The sequence below is a fragment of the Mustela lutreola genome, chromosome 5 (genome assembly GCF_030435805.1).
Source record: "Mustela lutreola isolate mMusLut2 chromosome 5, mMusLut2.pri, whole genome shotgun sequence".
Classification (NCBI taxonomy): domain Eukaryota; kingdom Metazoa; phylum Chordata; class Mammalia; order Carnivora; family Mustelidae; genus Mustela; species Mustela lutreola.
In genome coordinates this window covers 93,893,370-93,917,462 of record NC_081294.1, presented here as the reverse complement: position 1 = coordinate 93,917,462, position 24,093 = coordinate 93,893,370, and the positions used below count along the sequence as shown (strand labels likewise).

Here is a 24,093-nt window from a genome sequence, read left to right as displayed (position 1 = left end):
GGCCCCAGTTTACTCCTCTAATAACTTCCTACCATAATTCCTGCAGATATGTGTCCCTGTATATGTAAGTTCTCACATATATCAGGATATCAAATTCTCACCAATCCTTTTGCATGCACAGTCTGCATCCTGCACCCCCACCCCAAATTCTAATATTCCATTTTAATGCCTCATCTCAGGGGAGGTATAATATGGCAGTTAAGTCAAATATATGTGTTTAAATCCTGGACTGTCCATTGTTTGGAGAGTAATCCTGCGTAAGTTAAACTTTACAAACACAACTGAAGAAAGATTAGAAAGCTGTCTAGCTTCACCATTCTTCCCCTACTTTGCAAAACCACTCTGTTCCTATACTTTGGTGGGCAACTTTGACATTTGTGTAAAATATAAATCTAAGAGCCAATATTAGAATCTAAGCTCTAGGTTCCTTGCAGGTAGATGTGATTAGTCAAGTTCCAGATTAAAAAACAGACAAGCCTTAACCTTTGTTTTCTTCAAGCTCCTTAGTCACTATATACTAAAATGTGAAGTAATAATACATACAAATTTTAAATCCTTGCTTGCAGTAGTGGTCTATCTCAGCAAAGATGTACATATAACATTTTCATATACTGCTTGCCTCATATATCTTTGGTTAAATATCTGTTCAGATCTTTTGTCCATTCTTTAAATGGGTTTGTTTTCTTAGTGTTGAGTTTTCAGAATTCTTCCTATATTCTGGATACAAATCTCTTATTAGATGTGTAATTTGCAAATACTGCTTCCTACTCTGTGGCTTGTCTTTTCATTCCTTAAAAGCAACCTCTCCAGAGCCAAAGTTTTTTTTAATTTTGATGATGTTCATTTATCAGTGGACTTCATGTTTTTTTGTGCCTAAAAACTCATTAGCATACCCAAGTTCATAAAGATTTTCTCCTATGTTTTCTTTTAGAAGCTTAATAGTCTTACTTTTAGGTTTGTGAACCATTAGAAGTTAATTTTTGTAGAAAGAGGTAGGTGTTAATGTTCAATTTTTTGCACACAGACTCTCAGTTACTCTAACATTAGTTGTTTTTTTTTTTAAAGAATTTTATTTATTTGACAGAGAGAGATCACAAGTAGGCAGAGAGGCAGGCAGAGAGAGAGGAGGAAGCAGGCTCCCCGCTGAGCAGAGAGCCTGATGTGGGGCTTGATCCCAGGACCCTGGGATCATTATCTGAGCCGAAGGCAGAGGCTTTAACCCACTGAGCCACCCAGGTGCCCCTCTAACATTATTTGTTAAAAGATTATCATTTCTCAAACTTTCTTTGTACTTTTGTCAAAAATCAGTTGATTATATCTGTGTAGGTGTGGGTCTATTTCTGGGCGCTTTATTCTCTTCTATTGATCTCTCTCTCTCTCTCTCTCTCTCTTTATCCAGTAACCATCTATTTTTTCCCTCTGTATGATTTAATAGGTATATAATGCTGTAGATTTTTATAAATGGCATATACTTAAGTATACTCAGTTCAAGGTATCATAGCTCCAAATAAGGACTGCTTTCTGTTCTAAGACTTAGAAACAGAAATGCAGCAACAATAAAGAGTAAACTTAAACAACTGACTAATGTGAAGCAGGAAAAGAATGCAATAATATTCAAAGGCTAGGTAACTACTCTGCCTTGAAAGTGAGTTTTCAACTTTAAAGAGCCCAGATAAGGTGAATCTCTTTTGCAGAATCTATTTCCAAGTCAAATTTATAGCTGGGGGGCAGGGGAGGTAATTGCTTGCATTTTATTTTAACCTGGTTTAGGTGCCAGGTCTTCATCTAAAATTCAGCAGCTACAGTGTTTTAAAAAAGAACAATTCAAAGATATATACAGTATGAACTTATAAACATTCTTCAAATGCTACTTTAAAAACTTTTAGCAAGAACAAACTGAAAATAATCTTCTCATACATTCTTTTATGCATTTTGGGGGGATAAGCAGTATTTCATCAGTATTTTATGAAAATTATTTTGAGTTAATAGAAGCATTTATAACTATAAAAGGCTGTCTATTATCTTAAGAGTCCAAGAATTAAGGTAATGCAGATATCATTCCATCTTATGGCCACAGCACCAAAGACCTGAAGTGGTAATGCTGTAGTCTCACCATGTTTAGGGTGTAACCCTCCTCTGGAGGCTAGGCTCTTAAGTGTTTAATTTTTGCTACAGGCTGTGATTACTGTAACAGGTGTTAAGTCCCTTTATTGTTCCTTAAAACTGTTGCTACTCACTGGCACAGCTTAGAAGCAAGAGTAGTTTAGTTAGAATAAAGGACTCTCTCTCACTTTGTCTTTCTAGAATGGAGTAACCCTGTCTTGGCAAACATCTAACTTAGCCTTGGGAAGGACAAATAATCTAGATCCAATTTGACTTTTAAATATGTACCTTTATTTACCTATGTTCCCAACATACAGGAAAAGGTTAAGCAATATTCATATTTTCCTCAGTAATTCATTCAATACAAAAATGATGAGCAAAACCTTTAAACATCTACTTAAATGTAAACACATTTTGTTCCAAAATTCTTTCCAGACTATACAACATAAGCTAAAACAATAAAATGAAGAAAATATAATTTTTAAAACTTCACTGGACTACTGATAAATCCTACCTGAGAATATAATACTGAGCATCAAGCCAAACAATTAAGGCTGGTGAGTAACTTCGCAATATTATCTTGGCTTTCAATTTCTGGACTACTCTCCAGCAGCATCAGGACTAGACATTCTTACCTTCTATCACACTAAATGTCCTTCCACAGGTCGGCTATAGATCTAGGTGACTGAGCAAGTACATACACTACAACTAAAATGGAGAATTATCATACAGCAGCAGGACATAAAATACAAGGACTGTAACACTCTAGTCTTTGTATGAGGCCTACACTGTATCTTTCTAAACTCTCTGAAGCCAAGCCAAGGGATTTTCTTCTTAATTCCCTTCAACAAAGACTGTCTTTAAATTATTTCAAGTTATCGTTAATATTGTGAACAAATAAGCATATCCAGAAATTTTCTATTGATTTATAATGATTAATAAGTCTAAAAAAGTAAATGCTTATCTAAAAGGAAGAAAAATTGGTAGGAAGTCATTATACAATTTTCATAGTTAAGAAAACATTCTTTTTCACAGACTCCAGAAAATCAAATATACCGCAAAGGACAAATCTAACTTCCTGTCTGTTGACTGTGTGCTTGTGTGCGTGCACATGTGTGTAAACTGAAAATACAAATTAGAGAGAAAAGATTTTGTTCATTAGCTTATATGCCAATTAATATCTGCCTTTGACCCTAAGAAAAGTACTTTTCAGTAAGAACAGAAATCTACCCATTATAATATAACAAATTTGAGACTGTTTAAACAAAATAATTCTTTAAAGAAGCACCTAAATCAACACTATAAATTTTAAAACAGAAAAGCAAACTATCTGACATGACAAAATTAGCAATTAGCAATACCAGGAAAATGTATTAAGAATCTTTAAAATAAAAGAAAAACTTGAATAGAATAATAATAAATCAAATACAAAATTAGATTAAAAATCTAGTAAGCCACTGACATACCTAAAAATAATAATCGAAATCCTATTTAAGGTTTAACACTCAAATAGGTACATTTAAATAGTAAACACATTGAAATCAACATGAATGCACAAATATACTGAATGAACTAATACACATGGTGTAGCAGTATCTTAACAATAAAAACTAAGGCGAGAAGAGAGATCAAATACTACTAATGGATCAAAGTTGGCAAAAAGGTAGGAAAGAATTGTAATGAATTCTGAGATTCCTCTTCAAAGTAGGTCATTACTAAATAGTTTATATTGTGTCTGCTCTTAAAAAGACAAGCTTAAATAAAGGCAAAGAGTTGATAAAGTGAACAAAATAGAACAAAATCCACTCAGATTAATATTGATGAAATATTATGGCAAAGGTTCTTTAAAGCATTATAGAACTTATAGAAAACTGATTTTGGCTGAGAGAAGAGACCCTCTCACTTTGTCTCCCTAGAAAAGAGTGACCTTGTCTTCTGCAAACATCTGAGCCTAGCTTTGAGGACAGATAATCTGGATCCTAACTTAATTTTTAACCTCATTTATCCTCATTTCACCTAATGTTCCCAACATATAGGAAAAGGCAAAGTAACGTGTATTGTCATCACTCATTATCTGGCTATACAAACTATGAGCCAATCACATCCTAGCACTACTGATGAATTTTTTGTTTGTTTGTTTGGTGTATTTATTTTTTGAAGGGTGTGGATCCTAGCAGATGCATTTTGTAAAAGCCAAACAAATTTTAAAAGTTTGTCTTGGTTATTTGCATATCTACCCCTGATAGGCATGGAGGGAATTATTTAAAATAATGTGGTCGGAAAAGACAATGTTTGAGGAAGAAACTGCATGAAGAGAAGGAATGGTTACTAAGATTATTTTAGAGAAGACACTCTAAAGCTGAGGTAACCCAAAGTTACCTGAAGGTAACTGAAAAAGGCCTGAAAAAGAATGGGGTTGGCATGTCCACGAAACAGCAAGAAGGACAGACAATATGCAGCATTTGAAGTGAACCACAAGAGTAAGGTGGATAATAGCTTGGCCAAAGTGTGTGAAAAAGTGGATGGTGTGTGGACCACAGCACAGAGTAACGGTTTGCCTTTGCCAGAAGCGTATGAATTCAGATGCAGAGGGGTACACTGTTGGTGGGAAAATGAGGAATTTTTCTCACCATTTCTGTTTTCATAATAAAATAAGGAACAAGGTGATCAGCCAAAAGTAGAAGAGCAGTGAAGATGTTGGGTATTATTAATTAATACGATTCTCTTCCAGCAATAACTTGAAAACCAACCAAGAAAGCTATTAAAAATAATGGAACAGCTATTCATTTCCTCTCTGTCCACATGCCCACCACAGAGAACTTACCCTACTCATAACCCTGGAAGAAACAGCCTTACTGTATCAGTTAGGTTTAGGTTCTGTTGCACTTAATAGAAACTCCAACTAATGTGCTTAAATAACTTGAATGTTTTTTTATCCCACATTGAACAACTCCAGATAGGCAATCTGAGCTAGAATTGTGGCTCCATGAGGTCTTCAAGGACACAGGCTCTTTCAGCCTCTCTATTCCACCAAGGCTAGCCCCTTCTTTCTTTGCTTTAGAAATGACTTCCTGAAAGTGTGATATGCTTCTGTTTCCTCTCATTGCCAGAATTTGGTCACAAGGCCTTGCCTTGCTACAAAGGAGTATCGTGAATATCTTTTAATGAGGCAGTCATGAGTCCAGCTAGATATCTGGGTTCTCATTACTAAATAAGAAGGGAAGTGGATAGTGAAAGGACAAGACACCTCTGTCACACCTCCGCATCTCATGGCTTTCCAGAGCCCCTCCACTACCACCGTCCTCTCAATAACATATATGGATAGCTAACCCAAGCCAAGCCAGTAAGATTCTCTCTCTGGAGAGTCAGGCTGTGGGACACAGAAATTAAGTTAATTTACTTCTGAAGGACTGAACTGCAAGAGATACTAGACTAGAACCCTACAGAGAAAATACAAGACTGTAGAAAGTAACAGAACAAATGAACAAAGAAAAGGAGAGTTGAGGCTGTAGAAGGAGAGAAAATAGAAGTTCATGTCAGGGCTTCCGTTCATATCAGGGTTGATGCAATTCTTTTATCTAGATTCTGTGCAACTCCTCTATTCCTTTATGCAGAAATCCCTTCAGTTAATGTGTAAAATCCCTTTCTAGAAAAATGGGAGTTTTTTTGAGTAGGTTTCTATTCACTACAACCGAAGGATCCTTAAGGTACCTAATAAGAAAGTTATGATTTGATTGATGTTCCATGCATATGAAGTGTTTCTGCATTTTCTGTGAAACTCGTGGAAGATCATTGTGTTCTTCTCTACCCCATATGGAAAGACAGATAAGATAGAATTTCCTTTAGAATTTTATGCTTTTAAAAAGTATGTGATAATTACAAAAGTGATATTCTTCTTTTTAAAATTCAGATAATGGCAATTAAGTAATGTTCATTATGTCTTTTTTTTGTCCTGTCCACCAGGAAGATGCTGACTAAATTCATTACAAAGTCACGGGTATTTACAGTAATTCCTGGTTAAATCACAAAGCCTGGAGATTACATATTGTTTCTAAGCATTCACTGCTCCTCCTTGGGAAAGGTTTATACTTCACCATACCAGGCTTGGCCACATCACTTGCTTTCACCAGTGAAATGCTGAAGTGATAGATGCCATTTCTAAGCAGAAACTTTACGAGCTAGCATATGATTCCATCGTCACTCTTTTGCTTCTGCTGTGCCTCTCAGCAAGAGGCTTCTTCATTCTGGGCCCATGAATGTAAGTGTTGGGGAGTTTATCCACAGATCTTACCAGGATGTAGCCAGAACTAGAAAACAAACACTAGTTTTAACCCACTAAGATATGGGGGTTGTTTGTTACCATAGCATAACCTAAATTAAGCTGACTAATAAAGGAAGCAATTCAGTATGTTTATATGCAGGGCATTGAAGAGTATCAGGAAGGACTAAAAGGATGAACAGGAAGGGAGCACTAAAAACACCTAGAACTCCTATCCCAATGCTTATCACCACCATTCAGCCAAGTTATCTAAGCCAGAAACCTAGGCGTCATCTGGAGTATATCTTTTTTCTTCCGGTCTCCTATATCCAAATCTGTTATCTCTATTATCTCTAAATCCATTCCCATAGACACTGCTTTAGGGAATTAGACCCTTATTATCTCTCCCTTCGATGAATGTAGTAATCTTTCTGTTTTGGTCTCCTTCCTCCAATCCATTCTCTACACTCATACAGAATAGTATTTCTAACATGATGTCATACCTTTGCTAGAAACATCCCATGTGAGAGTTACACATCAGCTAGATACTGTGAGCTGGCCCTGACCAACCAACAGCTGTAGAGAGGGGTCAGACAACTGCAGGTTCAAGTACCAGACTTGCCATTTTCTATGCACATAAGTCTAGTTTTCTTCACTTTAAAAATGAGAATCATAATATAGACTATACCTTTTAGCTTTGTTATGGAGGTTAAATTAAAGAAATAAATTGAGTTGGCAAAGTGGTCACACTGTAGAACAAGGAATAACAATAGCTGTCTGGCTACAGCATCTAGGAATACCTCACAGTCCTTATCTGTTCACACAACTGTCCCTTTTACTAGACACTAAGCAACTTGTAAAGAAACTCAGACACAGTAATCTGAGCATCCTATAACCTAGCACAGTGCCTAGTACAAAGGAAGAACTTATTGTGCATAAACGAAACCATACCTGAAAGGTGGTAAAATCCCTGAACAATTAGGGGGGGAAGGGATCCAGAGAGAAAACTAGAGAAAGAAAAAATAGAATCACTAATTATAAATACCTCTAGGCCCATGTGTAACTTCAAGTGCTTTTAACTTTGTGTTAAACAAAGATCTTTGCATCTTGAGAGGCCTCTTTGTTCTGTATTTTATCCAAATTATACCTGCCAATTTACTTTTTTAAAGATTTTATTTATTTATTTATTTATTTATTTGAGAGAGAGAGAGAGAGCACGTGTGCAAGTGGGGGAAGAGTAGAGGGGTAAGGAGAGGAAGAGGAAAAGAATCTTGGAATAGCATGGAGCTCAACGCAGGGCTCAACCTCAGGACCTGAGATCATGACCTCAGCCCAAATCAAGAGTCAGATGCTTAACTGAATGAGCCACCCAGGCACCAACTGGCATACTTGCCAATTTAATTTATAGGTGAATTCACAAAGCATACACAAGGAAAGCAGGAAAACAATGAATTTCAAAACTCAATACAACTAGATTTCCAGGGTAGAGAACACTTCCTCAGATGCTTGAATAACTTAATGTTTTTTGCACATAATCTCAATACTGCATTTCAAATGTACATTGCATTCTCCAAAAACAACTTATACTACCAGATCAATGGAACATAATTCTCAAGAGTAATAGAAGTCAATACATTCTAAAGAAATGCAAACACCTCTTCCCCATTTTGACAAGAGAATTTTCCTCACGTGTGCATTTCACTGCTTCCTGTCTGCCATCTGAAATCTAATTGTAAAAACAGGGTGGTTGTATTTCTGAAGTTCAAGGATTTTTTTTTTCTTTTACTTTGAAGGTGAGTCCTTGGATGTGGATTAAAGTTCTCAATGAACCAACTGGGCATTTTATTTATTTATTTATTAAAGATTTATTTATTTATTTGACAGAGAGAGAGAGAGAGCACAAGCAGGCAGAACAGCACGGGGAGGAAAAGGCAGAAGCAGAATCCCCGCCAAGCAGGGAGCCTGACACAGGACTTGATCCCAGGACCCTGGTATCATGAACTGAGCTGAAGGCAGACACTTAACAACTGAGTCACCCAGGGGCCCCACAACTGGGAATGTTAAAAGTGTTTTTTTATTTTGAATAGCCCAAGAAACAGTTTTGTTCAGAATATCCAAAAATCCTTGCTATAAAGACCCAAACATAAGAAAAATGGAAGCTTGCCAGAAATGCCAAATGATGGTATGATTTATAATTGTTACTATTCCAAAATTTTAAATGAAATAGATAAAGGCAGTAAAATAAACCATCTAGTCTACACTGGAGGATTATACAACACTAAAGGACTAGACTTCATGCTAAAATGTTATTTCTTTCCAATAGTGCTTCCAAATGGTTTATCTTATTAGCATTAGGGTATAACTTATGAAATTGCTAGCTGTTCTTGATCTACAAAAATGGCAATTTTACATTCAACTCTTTTTGACTTGGTACTTTCATCTTTTCCAGAAATACATATAGCCTACTTAACATCCTTAATAATTTGCATGCATGCATGTCTCTTAGAATATTTGACATGATGAATTAGTAATTAATTGTAATTAATTGTTTATAACCTCATTTTTATATTATATTATGAATGTTTGCAGAAAGAAATAATTTCTCCTTTATTTCTGTGTTCCTGAGTTTAGCACTGTCTGGCACTTAGCAGTTCTTGCAGTGTCTGGCAGTGTATGTTGAGAATAGGCTGACTGCTTAGGAAAGAACATACAAAAAAATAAAATCAATCTCTAGTGTAAGTTACCATGCAAAACTTCATTAAAATTAGGATGGCTCCAAAGCTTAGTACCTACTGATAAACCCAAATATTTCCTGAAAATACAATATTTGGACCACTACTACTCCATACCAAAGAAATAATAACTGCAAATTTTCTTTATTCGGAGTCCAGTTACCCACTATAAGGGCCTCACATGTCTTTCTCTTCCTCTTTCCTACCATCTGCTTCCGTATGTCTTGGAGGAAAGGAAAGTAATAGGAAGACGAAATGCTCTCAATGGATAATGCACTCGTTGCTTGTAAATGTTCTAATGAGAGGAAGAGGGGCACTTCTGCAGATGATGATTCTAATGGTTCATACAGCATTGTTAAAATATCTGTGGATTTCAATCTTTTTTACTATATTATCTTTTAAAATTTGTACTATAGTTTAAAAATGCACACTATCTTTTAAATTTTTTAGAAGATTTTTTATTAATTTTTGTGTCAGAGAGAGAGCACACAAACGGGGAGCAGCAGGCAGAGGGAGAAACAGGCTTCTCTTTGAGTAAGAACCCTGATGCAGGACTCAATCCCAGGACCCTGAGCCAAAGGCAGACCCTTAGCCAAATGAACCACCAAGGTGTCCCACTATCTTCTAAATTTCTGAAATGTAAATATTGTATTATCTTTTTGAATCTGTACTTCCTATGTCTGATCATATTAAGACTAAAAGATTTCCCAAGGCTGAAAGAAAGGTTACAAATGTTTTCAAGGACAGAAATCCTGGGAAGTAAGAAATTCTAGTAATATGCCAAACCTGACAAAGAGACCCTTGAGAGACAACAATTGGTAACATCTAATTTGGGTGTTCACCCAGGGCTCCCGGAGTATACTCAGGAGGTATTTATGACTACATTTTCCCTTGCTTCATAATTTTAAATTCAATCCAATTCATCAGATTTTTAAAAAAGATTTTATTTATTTATTTGACACAGCAAGAGAGAGAGAGACAGAGAGAGAGGGAACACAAGCAGGGGGAGTGGGAGAGGAAGAAGTGGGCTTCCTGCTGAGCAGAGAGCCCAATGCGGGGCTCGATCCCAGGACCCCAGGATCATGACCTGAGCTGAAGGCAGGCACTTAACGACTGAACCACCCAGGCGCCCCAATTCATCAGATCTTTAATCTCAATTTCAACTTCAATATCCATATCTAAATTCCTGGTGCTATCATAATAATGATATTTCATATCCAACTAACACAGATCGTAACTAAAACACAAATTCCACTTAATTTTACCAAATAAGAGAGTCATTTTATGAAGAAGATCAGCAAATATGATGGATAAACAGAACATAGCTAATGAAACTGGAACCTGTTCAAACACCAAAACTAATACCATTCCAGTTAACCTTGAAACATTTTTATCAAACGTTTGATGATTATAATTTGAGGGTATGTTAGTAATTTTTTTAATTTATATTTCAACTTGATGAAAATAATTTAGAAGAGAAATCACACACACCATAATTACATTTGATAGAAATCACACAAAAACTGAATTTCTGTAATGATTATAATCATCACAACAAACCATTGACTTCTAACTATTTGGTCTGCTTGTTACATCTGATTTTACTCTTTGGTCGTTTATTATAAATCAATACACAGATGTTAAAAAACATTGAGCAGACAACTCAATTTGGTTTACAGAATGAACTCGCAGCAGTTGAGCTCCACCTACAGGCAAAAATAATTCTTTATAATCAATTTTAAAATAGGATTTTCCAAAAGATAAGCTCCAAATAATCCCAAACTTACAATTAACTTTGAGTGCACATTAGAATAACCTGGGGTGCTTTCTTAAATGTATGATCCCATTCCACAAATTCTGATTGACTTAGTCTGGGGTGGAGCATGTTCTCCGGTGATCTAAATGTACAGAAAAGTCGAAAGACATTGATCTGAGTCTTTAGCAGCACATATCTTTTAAAAACATCAGAAATACTCAAGTGTCATAGTTTAGTTCTTATAAAATTATTTGAGTCCCACTATGCTGACCATTTTATGTTTTTCAAAGATTAAAACTAAATTTAGTTGACGTAAGTGTCCTATATCACTGTTAGACTGCAAAAATTATCTGAAGTGACAGCATGATTTTTAAAAACCCACCTTTACATTATTCTGTGCCTCAGAAATAATCAAGGGAGTATGTGTGTAGTGGGGAGTAGTCTTTTTTTTTAAATTTAATTTAATTTTTTCAGTGTTCCAAGATTCATTGTTTATGCACCATACCCAGTGCTCCATGCAATACGTGTCCTCCATTAATACCTACCACCAGGCTCACCCAAACCCCCACCGCCCTCCCCTCTAAAACCCTCAGTCTGTTTCTCAGAGACCATAGTCTCTCATGGTTCGTCTCCCCCCACCCCATTCACTTTTCCTTTCCTTCTCCTAATGCCCTCCATGTTATTCCTTATGCTCCACAAGTAAATGAAACTGTATGATAATTGACTCTCTCTGCTTAACTTATTTCACTCAGCATAATGACCTCCAGTCCCGCCCATGTTGATACAAAAGTTGGGTATTCATCCTTTCTGATGGAGACGTAATATTCCATTGTATATATGAACCATATCTTCCTTATCCATTTGTCTGTCCAAGGGCATCTTGACTCTTTCCAGAATTTGGCGATTATGGCCATTGCTGCTATGAACACTGGGGTACATATGGCCCTTCTTTTCACTACATTTGTATCTTTGGGGTAAATACCTACTAGTGCAATTGCAAGGTCATAGGGTAGCTCTATTTTTAATTTCTTAAGGAATCTCCACACTGTTTTCCAAAGTGGCTGTACCCAACTTGCATTCCTACCAACAGTGTAAGAGGGTTCCTCTTTCTCCACATCCTCTCCAACACATGCTGTTTACTGTCTTGTTAATTTTGGCCAATCTAACTGGTGTAAGGTGGTATCTCAATATGGTTTTGATTTGAATCTCCCTGATGGCTAATGATGATGAACATTTTTTCATGTGTCTGTTAGTACGTTCTTCTTTGGAGAAATGTCTGTTCATGTCTTCTGCCCATTTTTTATGTGATTATCTGGTTTTTTGGGTGTTGAGTCTAAGGAGTTCTTTATAGATCTTGGATATCAGCCCTTTGTCTGTAGTGTCATTTGTGACTATGTACTCCCATTCCATGGGTTGCCTCTTTGTTTTGTTGACTTTGTTTTGTTTTGTTTTCAAGCTTCTGATCTTGAGCAAGTCCCAAAAGTTCATTTTCGCTTTTGTTTCCTTTGCCTTTGGAGACATATCTTGAAAGAAGTTGCTGTGGTCAATGTCAAAGAGGTTATTACCTATGTTCTCCTCTAGGATTATGACAGATTCCTGCCTTACTTTGAGGTCTTTTACCTATTTCAAGTTTATCTTTGTGTATGGTGTAAGAGAATGATCAAGTTTCATTCTTCTATACATAGCCGTCCAATTTCCCCAGCACCATTTATTGAAGAGACTGTCTTTTATTCCACTGTATATTTTTTTCCTGCTTTGTCAAAGATTATTTGACCACAGAGTGGACTCTCTACTCTGTTTCACTGGTCTATGTTTCTGTTTTTGTGTCAGTACCATGTTGTCTTGGTGATCACAGCTTTGTAGTATAGCTTGAAATCAGGCAACATGATGCCCCCAGTTTTGTTTTTCTTTTTCAACATTTCCTTAGCAATTCGGGGTCTTTTCTGGTTCCATACAAATTTTAGTATTGTTTGTTACAGCACTTTGAAAAAGGACAGTGGAATTTTGATTGGGATGGCATTGAAAGTAGTTTGCTCTAGGCAGTATAGACATTTTAACAATGTTTACTCTTCCAATTCATGAGCATGGAATGCTTTTCCATCTTTTTGTGTCTTCTTCAATTTCTTTCATGAGTGTTCTGTAGTTCCTTGAGTACAAATCCTTTACCTCTTTGATTGAGTTTATTCCCAGGTATCTTATGGTTCTTGGTGCTATAGTAAATGGAGTTGATTCTCTAATTTCCCTTTCTGTGTTTTCATTGTTAGTGTATAAGAAAGCAACTGATTTCTGTGCATTGATTTTGTATCCTGCCACATTACTGAACTGCTATATGAGTTCTAGTAGTTTGGGAGTAAAGTCTTTTTTTTGGGGGGGGGGAGTAAAGTCTTTTGGGTTTTCCATATAAAGTATCATGTCATCTGCAAAGAGAGAGAGTTTGACTTCTTCTTTGCCAGTTAGAATACCTTTTATTTCTTTTTATTTTCTGATTGCTGTTGCTAGGACTTCTAGTACTATGTTGAATAACAGTGGTGAGAGTGTTCATCCTTGTGGTGTTCCTGATCTCAAAGGGAAGGCTGTCAGCTTTTCCCCATTGAGAATGATATTCCCTGTGGGTTTTTCATAGATAGATTTTATGAAGTTGAGGAATGTTCCCTCTATCCCTATAATCTGAAGAGTTTAATCAGGAACAGATGCTGTATTTTGTCAAATGCTTTTTCTGAATCAATCGAGAGGACCATGTGGTTCTTCTGTCTTTGCTTACTGATTTGTTCTATCACATTGATTGATTTGTGAATTTTGAACCACCCTTGCATCCCAGGGATGCATCCCATAGTGGATAATCTTTTTAAGGTACTGTTGGATCCTATCAGCTAGTATCTTACTGAGAATCTTGGCATCCACATTCATCAGGGATATTGGTCTGAAATTCTTTTTGATGGGGTCTTTGCCTGGTTTGGGGATCAGGGTAATGCTGACTTCATAGAAAGAGTCTGGAAGTTTTCCTTCTGTTTGTATTTTTTTGAAATAGCTTCAGGAGTATAGGTATTATCTCTTCTTTGAATGTTTGGTAGAATTCCCCAGGAAATCCATCAGGTGCTGGGCTCTTGATTTTTGGGAGGTTTTTGATCACTGCTTCAATCTTGTTACTAGATATTGGTCTATTCAGATTGTCAGTTTCTTCCTGTTTCAGTCTTGGAAGTTTATAGGTTTCTAGGAATGCATCCATTTCATCTAGGTTGCTTAACTTACTGGCATATAACTGTTGATAGTCATTTCTGATATTGTTTCTATTTCCTTGGTGTTACTCATGATCTCTCCCCTTTCATTCATAATTTTATTAATTTCAGTCCTCTCTCTTTTCTTTTCAATTAGTTTGGCCAGTGTTTTATCAATCTTATTGATTCTTTCAAAGAACCAGCTTCTAGTTTTGTTAATGTGTTTACTGTATCTCTAGTTTCTAACTCATTGATCTCTGCTCTAATTCTGGTTAAAGGGGAATAGAGTTCTTAACTCTGGAGGCACATTAGTATATCTGGGGAGATTTTAAAAAGTATTGTTGCCCTAAACTAGTATCTGTTCTTACAAGTTAGAAAAGCAGTTACTCTTAGAGGGTGAGGGGAGGGAGATGGGGCAAGAGGGAGATTTCTGGGTGATAGAATTTTCTGTTTCTTGATCTGGATGATGGGTATGAGTATATATGGTTTGTAAAAATTTAGCAAGCTATATAATTATTATATGTGCACTGTGAAATAGAGCTAAGACAAATATATTCTGTATGTATAATATACTTTAATTAAAAGCTAAAAAGTTAAAGAGGAGGATGTGTCCAGGTTTTCCTTCAGACCAAATGATTCAGAATCTGTGAAGATGGGGCCTAGCTATCAGTATTTCTTTGAATATTCCCCCAGGGAATCTAACAGAAAGTTGGGAATGAAAAACTATTCCTCTAATGTCCCCATCACAGATATATTTATTCATTTATTAATCTATTCATACAAACTTTAAGGACCATCTACTTACTATACTAGACTCAGAGGATGTAAAGATAAAAAGGCCACAGGGCACCTGGGTGGCTTAGTCAGTTAAGCGTCTGCCTTCAGCTCAGGCCATGATCCCAAGGTCCTGGGATTGAGCCCCACGTCAGGCTCGCTGCTCAGTGGGGAGTCTGCTTCTCCCTGTTGCTCTCACCCTCACCTGCTCGTTCTCTCTCTCAAATAAATAAAAACTTTTTTAAAAGAAAAGATAAAAAAGGATATAATCTCTGGAGAAATTTAATCTAGGCAAGGGATAGATAGGTAAACCAGTAAATCCCATATGATAAATACAAGCAAGTTACTTACAAGATCTAGAGGTGAAAGTGATTTGTTAAAGAAAAATTCAATCATTTTGATGTTGTTCATTTGTTTATACAAATATTTGGGTACCTATGATATTTGACCGTGGAAAAACACAAACAAATGGTACAATTTTCTGCCTTTGAGAAGTTAACTTCAAGAAAAGTACAGAATAAGGGTACATAAGGAAGGAAATAAAGGTATAAGCTAACATCATACTATCACAGACATGTAAAAAAAGGTGTAGTATGGGGGCGCCTGGGTGACTCAGGTGTTAAATGTCTGCCTTTGGCTCAGGGTCATGATCCCAGGGTCCTGGAATCGAGTCCCGCATCAGGCTCCCTGCTCCTCAGGAAGACTGCTTCTCCATCTCCCTCTCCCCCTGCTTGGATTCCCTCTCTCACTGTGTCTGTCTCTCTGTGTCAAATAAATAAATAAAATCTTAAAAATAAAATAAAATAAAATCTCCTTTAAAAAAAAAAAAGAAAAGAAAGGTGTAATATGTACACCCTAAGGAGTCAGAAATGGTACTACCAAGTTGCTGACCTTGGAGGTAAGATGATATACAAACTTGAACTAGTCCAGTAACAGGGGAATTAAAAATTGGTATTCTAGAAGAGTGTTTCTCAAAAGTTAGTATGCATACAGATCAGCTGGGATTCTTGTAAAATGCAGATTGATTCCTCAAGTGTGGGACAGGGCCTGAAACTCAGTATTTCTAAATATTTCCCAAGTGATACTAATGTTACTAGATCACAATTTAAGTAGCAAAGTTCTGCAACAAAATGGGTTTCAAGAGACAAGAGATAAAAAAATGCCCAATATTCCACAGCAGAGACACCAAGAAAAACAAAAATTGCAAAGCAGCCATTAGATTTGCCAATTAGAAGGCCTTAGTGAGAGTAGTTTCAGTGGAATGATGAGGGAGAATCTAACTGTTGGATATTTAGAAATAAATAGGAAGTAATAAGGTGGGAACAGGAAATAAAATGGAATAGTTTTGTTTGTTTTCACTCTTGAATGCTGGGAGAGGTTTAAGTCTATTCGTAAGCTGAAGGAAAGGAACCAGTAAAGAGAGAAAACTAAAGATGGGAAAGAGGGTGGAATCACTTTGGGTAGAGAGATTCCTTTCCCTTTGCAGCAGAGGAGAAGAAACTAAGGATCGGTCTCAAAAGGGCAGGGAGGGGAAAAGAAAAGAGTAAGTGGAAGGAGTTACTCTTATTTCACAGAGCAGGAAGCCAGGTGTAGTACTGGAAATTGTTATGAAAGCCAATAAGACAGTAGAATTGAGGAATTAAGCACTTAAACATAACAACTATTTGTTTCATCTATTAAAAACTAAAAATGGGGGCATCTGGGTGACTCAGTTGGTTGAGCATCTGACTCTTGGTTTTGGTTCAGGTCATGATCTCAGGGTTTTGAGACAGAGCCTGTGCTCAGGCTCCGTGCTCAGCTTGGAGTCTGTTTGAGATTCATACTCTCCCTTTCCCTCTGCACCACCTCCCCATATATGTGCTCTTTCTCTCTCTCTAAATATAAATAAATCTTTTTTAAAAACTGAAAATATATTTTTGTCACATTATAAACCTAATCTTTAAAAAATTCATAGCTCTTAACAATCAGAAAATGCATGTCTTGAATGAAAGAGAGAAAAAAATATATTGATTGTATATGTAATCTGACTTAAACTTACTGAGCTGATGTGATGTATAAGCGCTAAAATATTGTCAATAGTGGCCCAAAGGTAATCTACTATATTTAATTACTATTTCTGAATATAGAAGCTTATACTATCAGTGGGAATTTCTGGGAATTACTTTTCTGGTTACATAAAGAAAAAATTAAGGGAGTGAAGCAATGAAAACATGGAAATGTTTTTCATTTTTAAGTTTTTCTTTTTTAAAATGTTTTTCTACATAAAACAGAAATAGAGAAAAAGAATACTGTTTATATGTAGTTACATCTATTTTATCAACAAATGTGTATAATCCAAAAAAAATTTTTTTTTTAAGATTTTACTTATTTATTTAAGAGAGAAAGAACTAGTTGTGTGGGAAGGACAGAAGGAGAGGGAGAAGGAGAAGAAGACACCCTGCTGAGCAGGGAGCCCGACAAAGCGCTCGATCCCAGGACCCTGAGGTCATGACTCTGAGATACCTAACTGACAGAGCCATCCAGGTCCCTGAAAACCTTTTATAATGCAATATTATTTAGGGACACCGAGGTGGCCCAGTCAGTCGGTTAAGCATCTGCCTTTGGCTTAGGTCATGATCCCAGAGTCCTGGGATGGAGCCCGACATCAGGCTCCTTGTTAAGCAGAGAGTCTGTTTCTCACTCTCACTCTCTCTCTGTGGGCATGCTCTCTCTCTCTCTCTCTCTCTCTCTCTCTCTCAAATAAATAATAAGATAGTTAAAGCAGTATTATTTAAATGTATACCATACAGCTGTAATAACAGAATCACAAAGGAGAGCTTTTCAATTAAATTGAATTTCAGGAGTCACAAAACTCAACAACTATCATCACACATTTGCTGACATTTCTTTCATGATACCACTGAGATTAGGAGATGTATATAGTACGAATCAGACTTGAAAAGATATTTAGGAATGTTTTCAGGCCCACATACTTTCACAAGCAATTTTGACAAATTTTACTCACCTAAATCTGAGGACTTCTTTTTTTATTCTATAGAACACTCTGTTCATTTCATGGCCTTCCACATGTAACTAATATGTTGTTTACCCCACATATGAAAATTTACAGTGGCTTTTAAAGAAGAGAGTAGAAAGAAATGAAGTAGAATTTGACTCAGGGGACCACTGCTATAAGTACTTTAAAAATGATCTATTTTAGGCCTCCAAATAGGCTAACACACAAATGGCATACATATCAAACATTATGAAAATAGTGCTTAAAAAAATAAGTTGAATAGAGGACTTCATACTAATTTAAAGTGAAGTCTAAAAAAGACAAACTGACAACTGTCAGACACACAGTAATTGACTCACCTGCGGCTAACTGATTTCTTCACGTCTCCCTCTCCAGATGACTTAACATTTCCATTTGCGTCCTTTTTTAACTTTTTTGCAATTCGTTCTCTCATCAGATTCTTCTCATCACCATCAATATATTCATCATGCTCTGCACCTTCATATTCTCCATCCTGTAGAAATTGAAGTGGAATATTTGCCAGGCATCCCTTTTCCCCTTAAACTTCCAGAGATCCATCTCAGACTCTCGTCATTGCATTCTATCTAGGCCAGTTTTGTTTTTTGTTTTCTTTTGTCTTTAATTAGTAGGGGCTTGAAGAATCTATTCCAGGTGGGAATTCTCCTGGGGTCTGCTCTAGGCCAACTATGTAAGTATGGGATACCCAAATAAGGGGTGTTTGCTCACTAACCCATAGCCCTTCTGTGCAACACGGGCTGTACTCCCTCTGTATTACCCAGGATATTGTGTCTATCTATATTCCTATTCTTTCCCAGTGGGCAATGTGGCTTCTGCAGGCAGTTGACCTCAACTAGAGATTAATTCCAGTAGAATCAGGAGGTGGAGGAGCTGAGATTTCCTCCTATAATCTTAGTTATACCACCTACTCCTCTTCTCAGAATCCTCCAGTGGATCCCCAACTCACTTACAACCCTATACATTCTATACCTCCTGGACATAATTTCCCACAACTCCAGGCCAGCAACACCATTTTTCTAGGGAAAAATGTAGGATAAAATCATAAGAATCACCAGTTAGAGCTGGTGTTCTTTCTATCTCGAATCACTCATATTCCATGTATCTGCATTGCCTGCCCTCTCATCACCTTCAAGTCTTTTTTTATCGCCTTAATACCCAATACAACTAATAAAGAAAGATCAACATAGTCTTGAAAAAGGATCTTCAGAATTGTGTATATAAAGGAATACTATAAATAACTAATCGAAGCATTTTCCCATACACCATGTAGGATACCCATGCATCAACATTTAAACTTTTAACATAATAAAATAAAATCAATGACATCTGAATTTTGAGTATTCAGGTAGTGAGAGGGAGAAAAAACAGGTTAGCAATTCATAAACATGTAAGATTTCAATTTTGTAGGGTAATACATACACATCTACACATATGCTTGGAAGGAAATATTCCAATCAAAATAAATGATTTACTTCTCAGATTTTTAATTTTTTCAAAAATTTAAATATATAATTATAAATGTAACATATACTACCTTTTAAGAAAAATATTAAATTTTTATAAACATTTTGAATTTTCTATTAATTGTTCAAACTATATACTAAAGTTAATACTTACATTGGTTGACTCTCCTACTGCATCATCTTTTTCACTACAAAAGGAATGAAAACAGGAAAATTTTAGCCTCAAAGTGAAACTACTAAAATTATTCAAATTCTAGGATCATTCAAAATTTGAAATACTTTGTTAGGATGAATAGTTCAAAGACCTACCTCAACAAAGGAATTTCTGAATGAAATTGTAGAACAAATAGAAACATTCTACAACACAGTCATTTTTACAAATAGAATAAGAACAATGCTCTATGAGCACACATATAAATTAACTAGAATTAATGGGAAAAAAGCAAACAACAACTAACGGTGCTGTTTTTATAAATAAAGGGCTGCAGTGAACAATTTTTTCCATCAGCTTGATGTACTCTGGCAGAAAAAACCAAATCCTTCAAATACAAGGATATTAAGAAAAGATTTTTTTTACATAGAATTTTTGAAAACAAGCTAAACTCAACGCAATAGCATTTTAATCCCCTTTGAGACACTGACCCAATATATCATGTGCAACTGTATTTAACAGAAGACATCTTCCCTTCTCCAAGAGAAGCAACAGAGAGAGACATTTCCTGATAACTACCAAAATGTATAAGAAAGAACTACTCAATGGATTGGTCTAAAATGTGGTGACTTCTTCACATAACCTTTCAACTCGGCCCTGTTTACCTATGGTACCAACTGGCACAAAAATGCTTTAAGGAAAAAGCTAACAAAGTAACTCTGAATTAAACATTAAACTTTTAAAGCAAACTGTTTCCTATTCAAACTATACCAAGATGTAAGTTAAGCAATTAATTTTAATTAGCCCAGAAGAAATAGATAGCAAGACGAAATGAAAGGGGCCAGAATGCTTCCCTCCATTATGCTAGAAGCTCTGTTACCTCCATCACCAAAATGCTTTCGTTATTTGTCTGAGTTTTAAAAAATTGCACTTAAGAGAACTGACCAGGGTGCTGGGTGGCTTAGTCAGTTAAGTGTCTGACTCTGGATTTTTGCTCAGGTTGTGATCTCAGGGTTGTGAGACTGAGCCCTGCACTGGGCTCTGCCCTCAGTGGGGAGTCTGCTTGAGATTCTTCGCCCTCTCCCTCCAGCACTCCCAACACCCATGGCACACACTCTCGCTCAAATAAAAATATTTTTAAAAAAGAGAGAGTGAACTGACTTTTTTCTTACAAAGGCAGCAAGAAAATATCTGAGCCAGAGAATCATTTAGGATCACACTTGTAGCATACTAACCTTCCAACAGCTGGAACAGAACTGAGATGGGGATCATCCTTAAGCAAGTCATGACTACTTTTGCTTTTTCCCTTCATGCTCTAGGGGAAAATGTAGGATATAATCATAAGAAGAAATAAGTTTTCCAAAAGAAGAAGTTAACACATTTACATAAAATCTAGTACTGTTAGAATATGGCTAACAAAAGATACATGTTCCTGAAATTTTCAATACAAATTAAAGCTTTATAAATAAGAAGCTAACTCTCACACTGATTGAAAATACTTTTTGGGAGTGCCTGGGTGGCTCAGTGGGTTAAAGCCTCTGCCTTCGGATCGGGTCATGATCCCAGGGTCTTGGGATTGAGCCTGCATCAGGCTCTCTGCTCAGCAGGGAGCCTGCTTCCTCCTCTCTCTCTCTCTGCCTGCCTCTCTGTCTGCTTGTGATCTCTATCTGTCAAATAAAATAAATAAAATCTTTTTTAAAAAATACTTTTTCTTCCTAAAAGTGATAAATCCTTCAAAATAAGTTTATTGGTTACTATTTCCAAATATTATGATTGGTATGCTTTAGCTGTATGTATGATTTACATACAGCTAAACTAATTCTTTGACCCAGATAGTAAAACTTAGAAGATAGTTCACAAGAGTAATTTGAAATAAATGCACACAATTGTTTTTCAAACACATAGGCTATACTGCACAGAATTACATGTATACATGTATTCTGCTTCTCTGAAGAATCCTATTACATTCTTTGATCTGAAGCACAGACAGAAAAACTTAGAAACAAACAGATCTTATAGGCCACTTAATCTAGTCTCCCACCCAATGCAGGAATCTTTTTGACATCACTGCTAACTAGTCAGCCAGTGTTTTCAACACCTGGAAGGAGCTTTTCCTTAGACATACACACAAATCACTCCTTTTCAAATGTTTTCTAAAGTAGGACAGTTCTCTCTGTAATTGGAGAAAAAAAAAATCTATGTGTAATTTCTAACCATCCAACCAATCTTAGTCCTACCTTCTAGAACTACAGAGAGCTTAGTTTAAATACAAAGAGACTGGTAGGTACAATAATGGCTCCCTAAAGATGTCTGCGTCCTAGTTCTTAAAACCTCTAACTTTGTTACTTTACATAGCAAAAGGGACTTTGCAGATAAATTAAGGATTCTGAGATGAGAAGACTATCCTGGATTGTCAGAGTATATCCAGTGTTCTCACAAAGGTCCTTACAAGTAAAAGAGGGAGGCAGGAGAGTCTGTTTCATAAAGATAAAGCATAAGAAAGAAGCTATGGTCTGTTGTTAGCTTTGAAGATGGAAGAAGGGGCCACAAACCAAGGAATGCAAATGAGCTCTAGAAGTTGGAAAAGTTAAGGGAAGAGATTCTCCCCAGAGCCTCCAGAAGGAAGGCAGCCCCGCCAATACCCCAATATGGAGCCAATTGAAACCTGCTTTGGACTTCTGACCTCCGGACTGTAACATATTAAATTTGTTTTGCTTCAGGCCACTAAATTATGGTAATTAGTTACAGCAGAAATATGAGACAAACATAAATATATTAACATCTTTTTAAAATTACTTCAATGTAAACAATTAGAAAGATTAAGTTTAATACAATATAATGAGGCAAAAACAGTTTATATAAAAGACTGTTCAACACTTCTTACAACCTCTGTGCAAAAGGCCTAGTGGCACTCTCCATGCCATGTCTGCCACTTCCTCTCCCACCAATCCTAACCTCCTGGGAAAGCTTAATTTCTTGGACTAAACAAGAATATGACAAAATATTCTTACTTTATTTTCAAAAGCAGTGTATTTGTCTATCAATATAACTTTTTTGGGGTGAGGAAAAAGCCTTCTTATAACTTGGGATTTGATGTAAAATGTTGGCATATCTTGCAGTGAGAGAAATACTATGTGTATCACTGTAAGTGTGGCACAACTTAATCAGTATTTTTAAATCTAGCTATTGCGATACTTTTATAATGAATCTACCATTTAACCTGCCTCATGAAAACTACTTGTCTGATTGTAAGCTCTCACTTGAAAAATATTTTCTGACATCTGTTTTTAAGTTATATACAAAGACTCAGGAGTAACCTTTAAACCAGTGGAGACATTTGAATAAAACTAACATTTAAGAAGCAAAATGAAAGGAGGGATCTTCCATAAAAACTTTTTGAATGTCTGAAGCCTAGGATCATATTTTTACTTAGCTTTTATTTCTCCAAAGTATATCCAGTTCCTCAAGCATTCTCCATGTGGAGTGGTTCTTGGCTTTATCACCGTCCTCCTCACGATCCTCCCTTCTTCTGAATGCATCTAGTTTGTCAGTTTCTTTCTTTCTTGCCCTTTCTCTCTCTCCTTCTTTCTCTTTTGTCAGTATCCTTCTTAAATACGTTCTGAACTGAACAAAACGCTATAAACGTGATCACCCAAAATGCAAAGAATGTTAAATTTCTTATTCCAGAGACCTTACTCTTAATAATTCAACTAGAGCTTACAGGCTATTAAGTCTTATACCTATTCAGCTGATTGCATTAAACTCAAGTATAGAATTTACATGTACTCCTATTACACTTTAACTGACTAGTTCAAATAATCATGCGAAGGTTGACAACAAAGCACTCTTTGGGCAGAAGTATTCAATCAGATATAAATCCATCTGACTAGACTATCTCCCAGATCAAATTTCCTCATGTTGTCCACAAGACTATGATGAGAGACTCTGACAATGTACTCTCTGGAACTCAAAATATGTTATTACGGCCTCATTCTATCATGCAATCCTATCAAAAAGGAAATTAAGTCAGTCTGGCAAGTCACTTAACCAGAGTCTCAGTTTCCTCATCTATAAAGCAAGGAAGTTGGACTAGATCCCTTTGAGCTATAAAATTCTATTATTCTAAAAGAGATTTTATCAGGTAGTAGAAAGATACTGAAATAAATAAGGAAGGAAAGCTAACCCATGTGGGAGAGGTACCTTGTTATGAATAAATGAGTGGGGTGAAGTAGTGTCTGTAATCCCACACTGGTAATCCATAAACCAGAGGGGACTCCATCTTCTTTCTCCTTTCACATAAAGCAAAGCCCCAATTCAGACTTTACCAATTATTAACTTGTGATGTTAGACAGGTTCTGGAATAAAGCTTAACATACTGTGGAGTCACTGAAAAAAGAAACTTGATAAGCAAATGAATAATGAAACAAATTATTTTTAAGACCTCTGCAAATATTTAATTTCATACAAGCCCTGAAACTGAAAATTGTTCTTAGTCTTTGTAAAAGATACTTACTTGACTTTGGTTCTAATTATTAGATGTGTTTAAAACAGTAAGGCTAACTTTTAAGAAATTTATCTATTGGTCATACTTTTCCAATATTCAGGCT

General features: G+C 36.2%; 1 protein-coding gene across 1 annotated transcript in view; it reads right to left on the bottom strand.

The window, feature by feature from the left end:
* Positions 1-24,093, bottom strand: part of CWC27 (CWC27 spliceosome associated cyclophilin) — a 196,430-nt gene that overhangs the window by 146,086 nt on the left and 26,251 nt on the right. The window contains exons 8-10 of the mRNA XM_059175087.1: positions 20,722-20,801; positions 19,490-19,523; positions 18,193-18,347 (exon numbers count right to left, since the gene is read on the bottom strand). Coding sequence (XP_059031070.1) covers positions 18,193-18,347; positions 19,490-19,523; positions 20,722-20,801 — 269 coding nt within the window. The remainder of the gene's footprint in view (positions 1-18,192; positions 18,348-19,489; positions 19,524-20,721; positions 20,802-24,093) is intronic.